Source organism: Leucoraja erinacea, chromosome 11 (genome assembly GCF_028641065.1).
Source record: "Leucoraja erinacea ecotype New England chromosome 11, Leri_hhj_1, whole genome shotgun sequence".
Taxonomy (NCBI): domain Eukaryota; kingdom Metazoa; phylum Chordata; class Chondrichthyes; order Rajiformes; family Rajidae; genus Leucoraja; species Leucoraja erinaceus.
This window is the reverse complement of record NC_073387.1, coordinates 14663336-14680106: the sequence shown is the minus strand read 5'-3', so window position 1 is coordinate 14680106 and position 16771 is coordinate 14663336. Positions and strand designations below refer to the sequence as shown.

Genomic DNA, 16771 nt, shown 5'->3' with positions numbered 1-16771 from the left:
GTTCTCTTGTTGAGTAGGAAGGAACTGCAGATGCAGGTTTATACCCAAGATAGACACAAAATGTCAGAGTAACTCAGTGGGTCTGACAGCATCTCTGGAGAAAACAAATAGGTGACGGGTTCCGACCCGAAACATCACCTATTCCTTTTCTCCAGAGATGCTTACTGACCCACTGAGTTACTCCAGCATTTTGTCTATCATCGATAGTACTCATGTTCCTGTGTATACTAGCACTGTAGTAGAATGCAGTGCTGAGGGAGTGCTACACTGCCAGAGGCACAGTCATAGAGTCATAGAGCACAGAATCAGTCTCTTTGGCCCATCCCCTCCACGTCAACCAAGACACCCCATCTAAGCTAGTCCCATTTGCCCACATTGGCTCATGTCCATCTAATTTGTTCCTCACATTGTATCTGTCCAATATCTTTCCAATGTTGTTATTGCTCCTGCCTCAACTACTTCCTCTGGTGGTCTGTAGAAGGCTCCCAGCCCAAAACATCTCCCATCCTTTTTCTCCAGACATACTGCCTGGCCCGCGAGTTATTCCAACACTTTGTGTCTATCTTCTACGTGCTTCCCCTGGCAGCTCTTTCCGCATATCTGGAACCTCTGTGTGCAAATAGTTGTCCATTAGATTCCTATTAAATCTTTCCCCTCTCACCTAAGACCTATGACCTCTACTGCTTGATTCCTTGCCCAGCCTTGTCAATCGCTTCGATGACACCTTCAATTGTGGAATTGTCCTACCCCTTCATGTGGATGTAAAAGTTCTTGAGACACTGTTATGGTGACACCCCTGTGTCTTGGCTTTGTGTTTTTTTTCAATAGATATCGAATACATTGAGATCCGTTCTGACGCGGATGAAAACGTATCTGCCGGTGACAAAAGGAGAAATTACAATTACCGTGTGGTAATGGTGAAGGGAGATACAGCACTGGACATGAGAGGAAGATACAGTGCCGGACAGAAGGTATGGAATAGATCCCGTTGGATTCTGTGCATCATCATGTTTCAGGTTGTGTGTGTGGTCAACGACAGTGAGAAAAGGGTTAAAATCCTATATTTCACTTACCTGAGGCATTTAGCAAAACTTCACCTGGTAAATCTAATTAATCATATTTACCTCAAGTTAGGCAGCCAGTTTCAGTTTCTTTCTCTATAGGAGGGAACTGCAGTGGCTGGTTTACACCAATGATAGACGCAAAATATTGGAGTAACTCAGCGGTTCAGGCAGCATCTCTAGAGTAAGGGAATAGGTGACATTTTGGGTCGAGATCCTCCTTCAGACCGAGAGCAAGGGGAGAAGGAAACTAGAGGAAATAGCACCAGAGACCCGGTTTGATCCTGACTCTGGGTGCAGTCAGTACGGAGTCTATACATTCTCCCTGTGGCCGTGTGGGTTTTCTCCTGGTGCTCCGGTCTCCCAGGAAAATGGACAAGGGAGAGCCAGTGGATGTAGTGTACTTGGACTTTCAGAAAGTATTTGATAAGGTCCCACATAGATTAGTGGGCAAAATTAGGGCACATGGTATTGCGGGTAGAGTGCTGACATGGATAGAAAAATTGGTTGGCAGACAGAAAACAAAGAGTAGGGATTAACGGGTCCCTTTCAGAATGGCAGGCAGTGACTAGTGGGATACCGCAAGGCTTGGGACTGCAGCTATTTACAATATATATCAATGATTTAGATGAAGGGATTCAAAGTAACATTAGCAAATTTGCCGATGACACAAAGCTGGGTGGCAATGTGAACTGTGAACAGGATGCTATGAGAATGCAGGGTGACTTGGACAGGTTGGGTGAGTGGGCAGATGCATGGCAGATGCAGTTTAATGTGGATAAATGTGAGTTCATCAGTCAAAGAAAGTAAGCATGCAGGTGCAGCAGGCAGTGAAGAAAGTGAATGGCATGTTGGCCTTCATAATAAGAGGAGTTGAGTATAGGAGCAAAGAGGTCCTTCTGCAGTTGTACAGGGCCCTAGTGAGACCACACCTGGAGTATTGTGCAATTTTGGTCCCCTAATCTGAGGAAGGACCTTCTTGCTATTGATGGAGTGCAGAGTATGTTCACAAGGTTAATTCCCGGGATGGGGGGACTGTCATATGCTCATAGAATGGAGCGGCTGGGCTTGTATACTCTGGAATTCCGAAGGATGATAGGGGATCTTATTGAAACCTATGAGATTATTGAGAGTTTGGATACGCTAGAGGCAGGAAACATGTTCCTGATGTTTGGGGAGTCAAGAACTACGGGCAACAGTTTAAGAATAAGGGGTAAGGAATTTAAAACTGAGATGAGGAAACACTTTTTCACACAGAGAATTGTGAGTCTGTGGAATTCTCTGCCTGGAGGCCGGCTCTCTGGATACTTTCAAGAGAGCTAGATAGGGCTCTTAAAGATAGCGGAGTCAGGGGATAGGGGGAGAAGGCAGGAACTGGGTACTGATTGTGGATGATCAGCCATGATCACATTCAATGGCGCTGCTGGCTCGAAGGGCCGAATGGCCTACTCCTGCACCTATTGTCTATTGTCCTCCCACACTCCAAAGAGGCAAAATTGTAGGATCATTGGCTTCTGTAAATTGCATTTATTGCGTGGGATAGAACTAATGATTGTTGGTCAGCGCGGACTTGGTAGACCGACAGTCCTGTCCCCATGCTGCATCTCTAGTTTCCTTCTTGTAATTAAGATGAATCAGGGCAGCATGGCTAATAGAGCTCCTGTCCCACAGCTCCAGTGACCTGGGTTCAGTCCTGATCTCTGGTTCTGCACTTTTTTCCTATGGCTCCATGGGTCTACCACCACCCACCAACCCCCGCTCCCCAAGCTATCTGGTCGATGCCACAGTTTCCTCCCACGTCTAAAAAACGTGCAGGTGGTGCGGTTAATTGACTATTATGCGTTGCCTATAATGTGTAAGTAAATGGTGGAATCTGGATGGGAGTTGAGGAATGGGGCAAGAACTTAAAAAATGGGTTAGGATGGAATGGATGCTTGATGGTTGTTGTGGACTGAAGGGCCAGTTTCCATAATGTACATCACTATGACTTTCTTCTTAATCCCTTTATGGCATCTTTTCAAGAGAGTGTTTTATTGTCATATGTCCCAGATAGAGCAATGAAATTCTTACCGGCACCAGCACAACAGAATATGTAAACATTGTAAACAATATAAACGAAAAATAAAAAAATAGTTCAGTGTGTGTATACACATACCTACATATGTGTGTGTATATTATATATATCATAAACCTATTAAAAGTCTGATCTTGTGTGTGTGTTTGTGTATAATCACATCTTCACGAAAAAACGACATGCTAATGGTAAAATTTTTACAAATTGCCTTATCTGCAAAATTCATGCTTTATTTCTCGTTATTAATGAAAATGTTCAAAAATCTGAAGACTGGAAAAAAAAGGCTGTCTTCTTCTTGACCCCCCCCCCCCCCCCCCCCCCCCCCCCCCCCCCCCCCCTACTCGGGCCCCGCCTGGAGCCAGGAGCCGCCAGCTGGGAGCGAGGGATTTTTGCGTTTGGGAGCCAGCCCTCCCCTGTGGCGACACGTCCCCCCGGCACTCAAACTCTACCCCCCTCCCTCTCTACCCCCCTCCCGCTCCCTCTCAGCCCCCCACGCCTCTCGTGGGAACTACGGGGTCTGCACTTGGTCTAGTATATATATATATATATATATATATATATATAAAAGTACACACAAACATCTTTTTGTAGTGGTGGTCAGAACAATGATCAGTGCTCATCCAGTGGCCCAGTGTTTACATGGTATTAACGTGACCACCTCTCACTTCGCATTCTGCAACTCGGCCTGCATAGGGAGATTTCTCTTTGACTCGCTGTGTCATTCTGTTTCAGGTTCTTGCCTCGCTCATTATCCGCTTGGCATTGGCAGAGACCTTTTGCCTGAACTGTGGAATTCTTGCGCTGGACGAGCCAACCACAAACTTAGACCGGGAAAACATTGAATCTCTGGCCCATGCTCTGGTGGAGTAAGTATCTTGAACAGCCCTAGATTGAGAAAATTTTTGATCTATCGGAGCATGAGTAATTCTGCTTCATCCTCAATTAAGTTATGTTTTATTTTCCCATCCACACATAAATTCATTACTGCTCCCTACTTCTGCTGGCCTGATGAGTAAATACACTAGACTGTTAGAGTTGCCGCCGCTTGGCCAACACCACAGTAAAGTATCAGCCTCAATGATTGCATCAGCCCTGATGTGGAGCGTGAACTCATAGGTTTCACACTTATGTTGCAGAGTAAAGAGTTTCAGATATGAATCCACTATTTCATCGTCCCTTTCTTGGAAGAGAAGGGTATACCAGAGGAACTGAGAATTGCAGTACGTGTCTTCCAAAAGAGAGACTAATCTAACAGTGCCTACCCAGTGAAACGTTGCTCCCCGAATCGCAGTGCAGATTACCTCTATCATGCCATTCAATAGGGTGGCACAGCTGGTAGAGCCAGTGCTTCACAGCGTCAGAGACCCGGTTCAATCCTGATCTTGAATGTGGTGACTATGTGGAGTTTGCATGTCTCCCTGTGACCACATAGGTTTCCTCTGGGTACTCCATTTTCCTCCCCATCCCAAAGATGTGCAGGTTTGTAGGTAATTTGCCCCTGGTGCGTAAAGAGGGGTTGAGAAAGTGGGATAACATAGAAAAAGTGGTCAACGGTCGATAGAGATTTGGTGGACCTAAGGGCCTGTTTGCATGTTTGTTTCTCGAAACTAAACTAAATAGACAATACCTTCTCACAACAACTCAACGATAAATGGTCTTTTTCAAAGATACTGAAGGCTTTGACTCCAGTGAAGAGAAACAGCAGAACATTTTCCTCAAATTTAGCTGTCACAGAAATTCAACACCATTTGATGTTTGCCTCATGAAGGTATGCAAGCCCCAACTCTAATCCTGTCTTCAACATTGACCATCTCAGAAGGCTAATGTCAAACAAGGCTGTGGTATTGCCTGGTCTTGTTGCTATGTTGCATTGCACCTTCGGGAGTGAGCTAATCCTAGTGGAAAACTGTTCAACCCACGCCAAATACTCACCAGAAGCAAGGTCGCCCAGAACCTCTCGTAGTGCTATAGTAAGCAGCCGCAATTGGTTTGCAAATGTTCAGAACCTGAGCCCCAACGTGTTATAGATTTGTTCACTGGAACATATCTTCTTCTTTCGTGTGGCGTGCACAGCCTTAAGTTGTAGGACAACTTGGTCTATTTGATCTTCTGTTTGTGCATGTCGAGTTGATTGCATTAGTCGAAACAGGGCAGACCAGGGAAGGTTGCAATCTTCCACCCCACTGGAACATATGGGAGAATGTTTCTCCAGCTCAATGTCGGGCAGGCAGAAGTCCCGTACCAACCTGGGCCACTTGCATCACACTGTCCTATAAAGGTTCACAGGAGACCTTGGAAAGTGTAGATCACACATGAGCAAACCATTTGTCAAAGGCAAGCATCGATAATGAAGTTCGCCAGCAGCACCTTTAGTCAATTGAGCAAAACCTCAGGATCTATTGGGCAGCTATGGTCAATTCCCTTCATGGGCTTCTAAGACCTAGACTGAACTCAGAAGACACCACAGGGCACTTGAAAGATACAACCAGCACTGTATCCACAAAGCCTTTTAAATTGAAGATAGACACAAAATGCTGAAGTTACTTAGCAGGACAGGCAGCACCCTTAGTCAGGATCAAACCCAGGTCTCTGGCTCTGTAAGATAGTAACTCTATCACTGTGACGCCATTAAACATCCTTTATTATTCTCTGGAGAGCAGGAATAGGAGGCGTTTCAGGTTGAGACCCTTCTACAGAAGCAAGGTCACCCAAAACCTTCAGAAGAAGGGCCTCGACCCGAAACGTCACCTATTCCTTCTGTCCAGAGATGTTGCCTGTCCTGCAGAGTTACTCCAGCAGTTTGTGTCTATCTTTGGTGTAAACCAGCATCTGCAGTTCCTTCCTACACAAACCTTTCATATTCACAGGGAGGTTGACTGAACAAATATCACTAGCTTGTAATAGGCAATTGTCCCAACATCTCAATCGGCTCTGTTGGATAGGCCATATTCTTGGCAGGTCTGACTCCAGATTTCCCAAACTATTCCAAGCTGTGCCTTGGGAGGAGATTGCCAGGAAAGCAGAAAGGTTTGAAGGAACCATGAAAACCTTCAGCCCATGATTATTGTGAATCTTCACATCAGTAGCTCAAAGATGTCCTGTGCAAATGGCGGAAGGAACACCAGATCCAGGCGCACCTGCCGACCCTCCTCCTGACCTTATCTATGGAAAAGTCTGTGCTTCCCATGTTGGCTACATCCATGAAATTGGATTGGACATAGATCATCTCTGTGAGACAGCCGACAAAAAAAATGGATAGTTTCACCAACCAAGCTAGACATTAAAAATTTGATTGAAGATTGTTGTTTATTTAAGATGCAGATTCGATTCCCACTGGTTCCAATATGCTGCGATCGATTTTATTTTGAACTAGATACCATTGCTTACATTAATAGCCATTCCTACTCCCAGTGGCCACTCCCCCTGCTCCCCTCTCCCATCAGGCAAAAGGTGTAGAAGTGTGAAAGCGCACACCTCCAGATTCAGGGACAGTTTCTTGCCTGCTGTTAGGGCAGACTTTGCTGATCGGACCTTGCACTAAATGTTATTCCCTTATCATGTACTGTAAATGGATCGATTGTAATCATATCTTGCCTTTCTGTTGACTGGTTAGTACGCAACAGAAGCTTTTCACTGTACCTCAGTACACGTGACAATAAACTAAACTAAACTAATAATGTTGAAAGAAGAAGTACATCTTTATAATCTGTCAGACTTAGCTTTAGAAGCAGAAAGTTTGTGCTTGAATACTATGGGGAATTGGAGGTGTTCAAATATCGGTGCAATAAGCTGCCTCTCTCTACTTTGTTCCAGTTAGAATGAAGTAAAGTCAGAAGTCATTGCAGGAATGTGAACATCTGCAGCTAATACTCAGTCTGAAGAAGAGTCTCATCCTGAAACGTCACCCATTCCTTCTCTCCAGAGATGCTGCCTGTCCCGCTGAGGTACTCCAGCATTTTGTGTCTACATCTTCAACCTACTTTGACTCTAGTTCTCAACACAAATTACACACCTTCTGCAACAACCCATTGATGTGCTGTAATTCCATAGCCTGCCACCAGGGTGCAGAAATGACACAAAGCCCAAAAGGTTCAAATGCAAGAAAGGATACAAAGTGCTGGAGTAACTCAGTGTGTCCGGCAGCATCCCTGAAGAACATGGAAAGGTGACATTTCGGGTTGGCACCCTACTTCACTACGCTTCAAAATGCAAGTTTATATTTAAGACAAGGCCATCACATTTTGCTCACTGGTGTCTGAAGTGAACTTTGAATGCCAAGATCTTTTGCCATGCATTTTGAGAGTTTTATGACCTAGCCAAGCTCTGCTTTGTTAAAACCTACAGCGGCAATGGTAGTTGGGGTAGACGACAAGTGTGTTAATTGACAAACCCTTCTATTTAGTTTTACCAAACAAAACAGGCTTCATTAACTGAGCTCTGCTGCTGTTTTTCCAGGATAATAAAGAGCCGCTCAAATCAAAGCAACTTTCAGCTTCTGGTGATCACACACGATGAAGATTTTGTGGAGCTCATGAGTCGTTCCCAGTATGTCGAACACTTCTACCGAGTCCGGAAGAACATGGACCAATGTTCAGAAATCATTAGATGCGACGTCAGCTCTCTGAACACCCATGTCTAGTGAAAATGTTTGTCATGTATATCAGTTTTCTTATCTCAGTAACATTTCGGACTGAGCTATAACTAGAAATATTTTACAAATTGGTCGCCATTCCTTCTGCATGGCAAGAAGATTTGTTTTGTACTTTGTTTTGCTGATGATATAAATCTGAATCTCCTGCTTTGTGGGATATCAGTATTTAAGCTGTGGCAAAAATTAAAACAACTTGTTTCTTCTTCAACAATCTCCACTCACATTTGTGCAACTTTGAAGTTAGTCTAGATTGTGAATTTCATTGGAATTCAGGAAAGTAAAATTGACAGGAAAGTAATAAGGCAAACTGATCTCATCTGTCTGTACATGATCCATATGCCTCTATTCCTTGCACTTTCATGTGCCTATCTAAAAGCCTCTTGGAACAGTACAGCACAGAAACAGGCCCTTCGACCCACCACATTTGTGCCAAATGTAAAAAACCAAGTAAAATAATAGTCTTCAATGTCTTATTCCTAGAAAGTTAAGCTGTGCATGGACTGCCCAGATTGGCAGTTCCTCAAAATAAATATTAATTTTTAATAAGTGTGGATCTTGTACGTTTAATTGCATCATGCACCCCGTTTGAATTATTGCAGAATTGAAGTCTAACTTTTGGCCATTTCATCCCCTAAGGCGGGGTATAGCCTTAATTATTAAGTTCAATTAATGTGCAAGAAACTAGAAACTGATGGACTTTGAGCAAACTCGGTAACACAATAAGATCTGAGATTGGCTGTCGATATGTTGAAAGTTTACTTGCACAAAGATTCAAGGACAAAACTTCCAAAGTAATCTTTAGATCAATTGACCATAACTGACAACTGTACATTGGTACTTGTGACAATAATATAGACCTTAAGACATAGGAGCAGAATTAGGCCATTTGGCCCATTGTGTCTGCTCCATCATTTGTCCATAGTTAAACTATTGTTCTCTCTCATTCCCTTTCTCTTGCCTTCTCCCCACAACCTTTGACACCATTACTAATCTAGAACCTCCACTTCTACCTCCACAAACACTCATGGCATAGCATTCCAGGTAACTACCACTCTATGTGTGAAAATACGACTTGCTCCACACATCTTTCAATTTTGCTCCTCTCACCTTAAACCACACCTTCTAGTCTTTGGAATGAAGGGTCAAACTATCTGCCCTATATATGTCCCTCGCAATTATTTAGTACTTCAATCTGTTCTCAGACCCTCAACACTTGGCAGAAGCCAACATAGTCACAGCAGGGACATCCAAACACCGTTTTGACAGCACTTGAGGTCATGCTCAGTCCTTGAGCTATGAGATATTAGTCACAACTGCTGTGCCAACCTTCCACTAACCAGTGCTTTAAATGGTTCGAGGATTTAAAATCAGTATTTTCAGAGCACTCTGATAGAAAGCTGCCTTCTGTCCTAAAGGCTTAAACACCCAAAGCAACCGCTGATGTTGTCATTGGAGAAATGTGACTAAAATCAGTTTGAAATGTTTCTGTATGATGCTTTGCTTGTGCAGTCTCTGTTACTGTTTCCTTGTGCTGCGGTGGCAGATTCACTGCACAGCTTCCACTTTCAACTTTACGAACTTTGAGAAGGAAGGAACATACGAAGTGGAACGGTGCTTTACTGTGTTACCATAGTGGCCATCTACTGAGGAATCATGGCATCTCTTAGTGAAGTCTGAAATATTGGAAACTCTGCAGGTCAGGCAGCATCTGTGGGAAGAGAAGCAGGGTTGACGTTTTAAGTTGAATAACCACCTTCAGAATTTAATGAAGCAGGTGTACATTTTGTCTAATAAAATCCGAACCTGAGCCCAGGAGCCCATCTGTCAACCCGAATGTGGTGGCGATTTGCTTCAATGGGTCCTCATTATAGGCAGATGGATGGACAAAGGCTAGAGATGAAAAAAATGTGTGAGACAAAAGGATTGAAGAATTGTGAAGTCAGAGAAAGGAATGTAGGGGGAGAGGAGAAATAGGCGTGATCCCAGTGGGGAGGAGGGGACTGGTGTTAGAGGTCATCAAAAGTCTGAGAGTTACAATGTAATTCTTCCCAGAAAGTGAAGAAATTTGGTTACTGCGCCTTCTCTCTGTAATTTTAAGCCAAATCAAGTGAAAAATAAAGATGCTGGAACCCCATTGTACTTGAGTACATTTTACAGCAGGGAATAAGGTTATTTCACACAACATACCTTCATTAAGGCATTCCAACGATTTTGTTCATGTTTCTACATTTTTGTCTACCTTAGATTTCCCAGCATCTGCAGTTCCTTCTTACCTATTTTGTTCAAGATTCAAGAGAGTTTATTGTCATGTGTCGCTGATAGGACAATGAAAGTCTTGCTTTGCTTCAGCACAACAGAACATAGTAGACATTGACTACAAAACAGATCAGTGTGTCCATATACCATTATATAAATATATACACACATGAATAAATGAACTGATTAAATGCAAATAACAGATAATGGGCTATTAATGTTCAGTATTTTGTCCGAGCCAAGTTTAATAGCCTGATGGCTGTGGGGAAGTAGCTATTCCTGAACCTGGTTGTTGTAGTCTTCAGGTTCCTGTAATTTCTACCTGAAGGTAGCAGGGAGATGAGTGTGTGGCCAGGATGGTGTGGGTCCTTGATGATACTGCCAGCCTTTTTGAGGCAGCGACTGCGATAGATCCCCTCGATGGATGGGAGGTCAGTGCCAATGATGGACTGGGTAGTGTTTACTACTTTTTGTAGTCATTTCCTCTCCAGGGCGCTCAAGTTGCCGAACCAAGCCATGATGCAACCGGTCAGCATGCTCTCTACTGTGCACCTATCGAAGTTAGAGAGAGTCCTCCTTGACAAACCGACTCTCCGTAATCTTCTCAGGAAGTAGAGGCGCTGATGTGCTTTCTTAATAATTGCATCAGTGTTCTCTGACCAGGAAAGATCTTCAGAGATGTGTACGCCCAGGAATTTGAATCTCTTGACCCTTTCAACCATCGACCCATTGATATAAACAGGACTGTGGGTCCCCATCCTACTCCTTCCAAAGTCCTCAATCAGTTCCTTGGTTTTGCTTGGGTTGAGGGCCAGGTTATTGTGCTGGCACCATATGGACAGTTGCTCGATCTCTCTTCTATACTCATTCCCATCAGTGATACGTCCCACAACAGTGGTGTAGTCAGCAAACTTGATGGAGTATGCACTATGACCGGCTACGCAGTCATGAGTATAGAGGGAGTACAGCAGGGGGCTGAGCACGCAGCCTTGAGGTGCTCCCGTGCTGATTGTTATCGAGTCTGACACATTTCCACCAATACGAGCAGACTGGTCTGTGAATGAGGAAGTCGAGGATCCAATTGCAGAGGGATGCGCAGAGACCCAGTTCTGCGAGTTTGATGATTGCATTAAATGCCGAGCTGTAATCAATGAATAACAGCCTGACATATGAGTTTTTGGTGTCTAAGTGGTCCAGAGCAGAGTGGAGGCCCAGCGAGATCACATCCACCCTTGATCTGTTGTGGCGGTAAGCAAACTGCAGTGGGTCCAGGTTTTTGTCAAGGTAGTAGTGGATTTGCGCCATGATCAACCTCTCAAAGCACTTCATCACCACAGGCGTTAGTGCCACTGGTCGATAGTCATTGAGGCACGTCACCTTACTCTTCTTGGGCACTGGTATAATTGATGCAGGTGGGAACCTCAGACCTCAGAAGTGAGAGATTGAAAACGTCCATAAAAACTCCAGCCAGTTGTTCCGCACAGGTTTTTAGAACAGGTCCTGGCGCTTTTCGAGGGTTCACCCCTCTGAAGGATTTCCTGACGTCGGCCTCTGTGACTGAGACTGAAATACCATCACAGCGAATGGCGGCTCGGGAAGGCACATTGGTGTTCTCCCTATCAAAGTTTGGAGCAGATTCCTTTTGGCCTTTTTGATGGCCTTAGCAAGATCGTATCTGGACTTCTTGTAGACCACTGTATCATCAGACATGAATGCCCGGTGTCTGGTCTTCAGAAGAGTGCGGATCTCAAAGTTCATCCAAGGTTTCTGATTGGGAAACACTCGGAAGGTTTTTGTAGGGATGCAGTCCTCCACACATTTCTTAATGAAGTCTGTAACGACTGTGGCATATTCGTTCAAGTCCGTTGCTGAGTCCTTGAACATTGCCCAGTCTACAGACTCCAAACAGTCCTGTAGTTGTTCCTCTCCCCCCGACCAGCTCTGTACTGTCCTCACCTCTGGGGGTGCGCTCTTTAATTGCTGCCAAGCAAAGGCAAGAAGAAGCAGCTACGAAGTATGTTCAGATTTACCGAAGTGAGGGCGAGAGATAGAGCGGTAGGCATTGTTGATGGTGGTGTAGCAGTGGTCGAGGGTGTTTGGTCCTCTGGTGCAGCAGAGACATGTTGGTGGAAGTTAGGGAGCGATTTCTTTAGGTTTCTGTTTCATTTCTTCATGTTTCTGTTCTTCCTGAGAACCCTCTTTTCTCTTTTGAAATATTTTCCACATTTTAAAAATGATTAAATAATCTATCGCCCTAACTTTCTTGGAAGCTGTTACATTCTAATGATATTTTATAACCAATTCTAAGCCTTCCCGCCATTGTTTGAGTGATGATAAGTATATGCTCTCCACATAAGTGCCTCATTAGGGAATTACATTCTCAGTATGTGTTATCAACCCCATTCTAAATAAGGATATGCGATATGCTCATTCTTCAGGGAACGGGGGTTCCCCTCCCATCATAGATGAGGCTCTCACTCGTGTCTCCTCCATACCCTGCAGCTTCACCCTTGCTCCCCCTCCCCCTAGTCGCAACAGAGACAGAGTTCCCCTAGTCCTTACCTTCCACCCCATCAGCCGTCGCATACAACACATAATCCTCCAAAATTTCCGCCACCTCCAACGTGATCCCACCACTAGCCACATTTTCCCATCTCCACCCCATTCCGCCTTCAGCCAAGCCCGTTCCCTCCACAACTCCCTGGTCAACTCATCCCTTCCCACCCAAACCATTCCCTCCATAGGTACCTTCCCCTGCAACCGCAGAAGATGCAACACCTATTGTTATACCTCCTCCCTCGACTCTGTCCAGGGACCCCGACAGTCCTTTCAGGTTAGGCAGAGGTTCATTTGCACGTCCTCCAACCTCATCCACTGTATCCGTTGTTCAAGATGTGGACTTATACATCGGCGAGAACAAAGGAGACTGGGCGATCGTTTCGTGGGACACCTTCGCTCAGCCCATGCAAACCAACCTGATCTCCAGGTTGCTGGACACTTTAATTCTCCTTCCCATTCCTGCACAGACCTTTCTGTCCTCGGTCTCCTCCATTGTCAGAGTGAGGCTAAACACAAATTGGAGGAACAGCATCTCATATTTTGCTTGGGCAGCCCAGTGGTATGAATATTGATTTATCTCATTTCCGATAACCCTCTCTCTCCACCACCAACTGGAATTCTGCACAATAATTATCTTACCAATGCTTTCCAGAGGTTATTTCATGCTGTGTTTGTGAACAAACATACATTTTTTAATAAAATACCATTTCAGGGTGGTTTACTAGAATGATGCCTGGATTAGAGGGCATACTGTAGGCTACAAGGAGAGGTTGGACAGACCGGGATAGACTCAAAGTGTTGGAGCAGCTCAGCGGATCAGGCAGCATCTCTGGAGAAAAGGAACAAGTGACATTTCGGGTAGTAACCCTTCTTCAAACCTGGACAGACTTGTGTTGTTTTCTCTAGAGGGTCAGAGGTTGTGGGGAGACCTGATAGAAGTATATAAAATCATGAGATATAGATAGGGTAGACTGCCAAAACCCTGAATGAAAATAATTAGTAATTGTCGCCCTCAAATATTAGAGGGCATAGCTTTAAGGTGAGGGGGGCAAGGATTTTACAGAGGGTGGTGGGTGCCCGGGCGCGCTGCCAGGGGTGATGGTGGAGACAGATACGATAGTGGCATTTAAGATTTTTTTTGATCGGCACGTGGATTTGCAGGGAGTGGAGGGATATGGATCATTTGCTAGCGGAAGAGATTAGTTGAACTTTGCATCATGTTCAGCATGGACATTGTGGGCTGAAGGGCCTGTTATTATACTTTACAATGGGAACAGACACTGGAAGATTTTACACTATTTGAGAGAAAACTCAGAGTGTGGAGGTTCCCTGATAGATTTTGTTTAGTAATCACTTCTTCTTTTGTATGGCGTGCACAGCCTAAAGTTGTTGGACAACTTGTTCTATATGATCTTCCGTTTGTGCACGTCGAGTTGATTGCATTAGTCGAAACAGGGCGGACCACGTGAAGGTTGCAATCTTCCACCCCTAGTAATCACTGTAAATGTTTAAAGAAAATGGTCAGGGCTTGATGAGCAAAATACAAAGAGGTATTTTCCCTGGATAATGAGCAGAGCGCCAGAAAATAAATGTTTTGGACAAGAGGTAACTCAATTAGGACTAAAGAGAAATGTCAACTCAAAAGGTGTGTAACATGCAAGTAGAGAATGGGTTACAGAGAAATAAAAGGGGGTGGAATTAGAATGTGATTCATGGATCATAAAGCAGTGCATGTCTTTAGCTTCAAGGGTCTCGACGTGAAACGTTACCCATTACTTCTCCCCAGAGATGCTGCCTGTCCTGCTGAGTTACTCCAACATTTTGTGTCTATCTTTGGTTTAAACCTGCATCTGCAGTTCCTTCTCCCACATAAAGGAGTGCAGTACAGTTTTGGAACTTTCATTAAGGAAAGATATATCATTGGAGAAAGTTCATGGAACGTTCACTGGGATGATCCCCAGGTATGCAGGGGTTTATCTGATGATAAAAAAGATGAGCTGGCTTGAGCAACAAAACCATCTGCTGGGGGATCTCAATAGGTCAAACAGCATCGGTGGGTGGAAAAGAATAGTTGATGTTTGGGGTCTAAGTCCTGCATCCGAACAGGTTGGGTCTGTACTCACGAAGGTGTGGAAAAATGTGACATGACTTCATTAAAAAATATAAGATTCTGATGGAGCTGGATGGGATAAATGATGGAATTATGTTTTCTCTCAGTGGGGGGCTAAATGTATGGTCTCAGTGACAGAGACATCCATTCAATGAGGACAAATTAATTCTCTCAAATCCTAGGTCCTCCCTTCTATCTTGATAATACCTCCCACCTCTTGAAATATCTGAGAAATTACCTCCAATTCTGGTATCTTGATAAAATGTTATCACTCAATCATTGGCAGGCATGTCTTTAGCTGCAAGGATCCATAACTTTGAAATTCTTTCCCTGGAATTATATTCAAAGCTGAGGGATTTTTAATCAGAGGTAAGACAGGAAAGTGAACTTGAGGAATTTTGGATCAGGCAAAATCATTGAATGGTGAATAGATTTGGGCCGAATGACTTGCTTCCTATCTCTTGAGCTCATCAAGACAGGTGGAAGATTCCTGTTGGCCAACACCAGAGGGCACTCTTACCAACATATAATTAAAGTATAGGTTGACAATTTTGGTTACAACTTAATTAAATAGTGTCTTCAAGGCAGCAAAAATTCCAATGTATTTCACAAGAATATTATCAACAAAATCTCAAACGTACATATAGGGGTATTCGGGCGGGTGATCAAATAATTATTCAAAGATATGGATTTTACAACATTTTAAAACATGTGAAAAATCAGTGGTTTAGGGAAGAAATGTCAAGGTTTAGATTTTGGAAGCTAAAGACATGCCTGCCAATGGTAATGATAACATTTTACAAAGAAACCAGAATAGGAAGAGATTTCTTAGATAATTCAAGAGGTGGGAGATATTATCAACATAGAGGGGAGGCCCTAGGACTTGAAAGTAAATACAGTAAAACAGCAATAATTTAACATCTAATTGTTTGGAACTACTGGCCATTTGGCATAATTAGTCCAGAGTGTAAGAAAGTAGTCACAAAGTTCTGGAGTAAGTCAACAGGTCAAGCAGCATCACTGGAGAACATGGACAGGCAGCTATTCTCATATAGCTTTCTTCTCCCCCACTACAATCAGTCTTAAGAATTGAATTGAATTGAATTGAATTTCCTTTATTGTCATTCAGACCTTTCATTCTGAACGAAATGTTGTGCCTGCAGTCATACATACATTAATACAATAATAGACAACAGAACAGACAGTAAACACAAATTAACATCCACCACAGTGAGTCCACCAAGCATCTCCTCACTGTGATGGAGGCAAAAATCTTAGGGCTGCAGTCTCTTCCCTCCTCTTCTCCCTCTGCGCTGAGGCGATACCCCACCGGGCGATGGTAAATCAGTCCCGCAGCTCACCGAGCTCCGCGAACGGGCCGGTTCAAACACCACGGTGGTCGAAGCTGCCGCCCTCCAGTCCAGTGGACGCAGCTGTTGATGGAAGTGCACTGGCCCGCGGCCGAACCCCGGACTCAGGCCGCCGCTGCCAGAACGCCGTCTCAGCCACCGGAGCACCGTTCCAGCCCCGAGCCGGATCGCCCTCACGTGAGCGTCTCAGCCCCACGCCAGGCCGCCTTCATGGGAGCGCCGTTCCACCCTCGAGCTGGGCTGCCCCCACAGGAGCGCTGTTTCCCTTGAGCTGGGCTGCCCTCACGGGAGCGCCGTTTCCCTCAGGCTGGGCTACCCCGACGGGAGCGCCGTTACCCTCGGGCTGGGCCGCCCACACGGGAGCGTCTCAGCCCCTCGCCAGGCCGCCCTCACGGGAGCGAGCCCAGTCTTGCGCAAAAAAAAATCACCTATGCTTGTTCTCCAGAGATGCTGCCTGACCTGCTGAGTTACTCCAGCACTTTGTGTCCTTTTATGCATTAACAAGCTTCCGCAGTTCCTTGTTTCTACATGGATCAGTGATGTTACTGGTCGTGGTCCATCAGATTGCACTGGGTCATGTGTCCATACTGTGGGCTGGGCAAGTAGCTGGAGCCAGGGTTGAGAAAATGTAGAGTTGTGGACAGAGCCAGGGTCCAGATTTGTATATTTCCTGTGTCTTTCACTGGGTTC

General features: G+C 44.7%; 1 protein-coding gene across 1 annotated transcript in view; it reads left to right on the top strand.

Moving 5' to 3' along the window:
• Window positions 1–8332, top strand: part of rad50 (RAD50 homolog, double strand break repair protein) — a 147461-nt gene extending 139129 nt beyond the window's left edge. The window contains exons 24-26 of the mRNA XM_055642696.1: window positions 829–971; window positions 3868–4001; window positions 7591–8332. Coding sequence (XP_055498671.1) covers window positions 829–971; window positions 3868–4001; window positions 7591–7774 — 461 coding nt within the window. The 3' untranslated portion in view covers window positions 7775–8332. The remainder of the gene's footprint in view (window positions 1–828; window positions 972–3867; window positions 4002–7590) is intronic.
• The last annotated feature ends 8439 nt before the right edge of the window (window positions 8333–16771 follow it).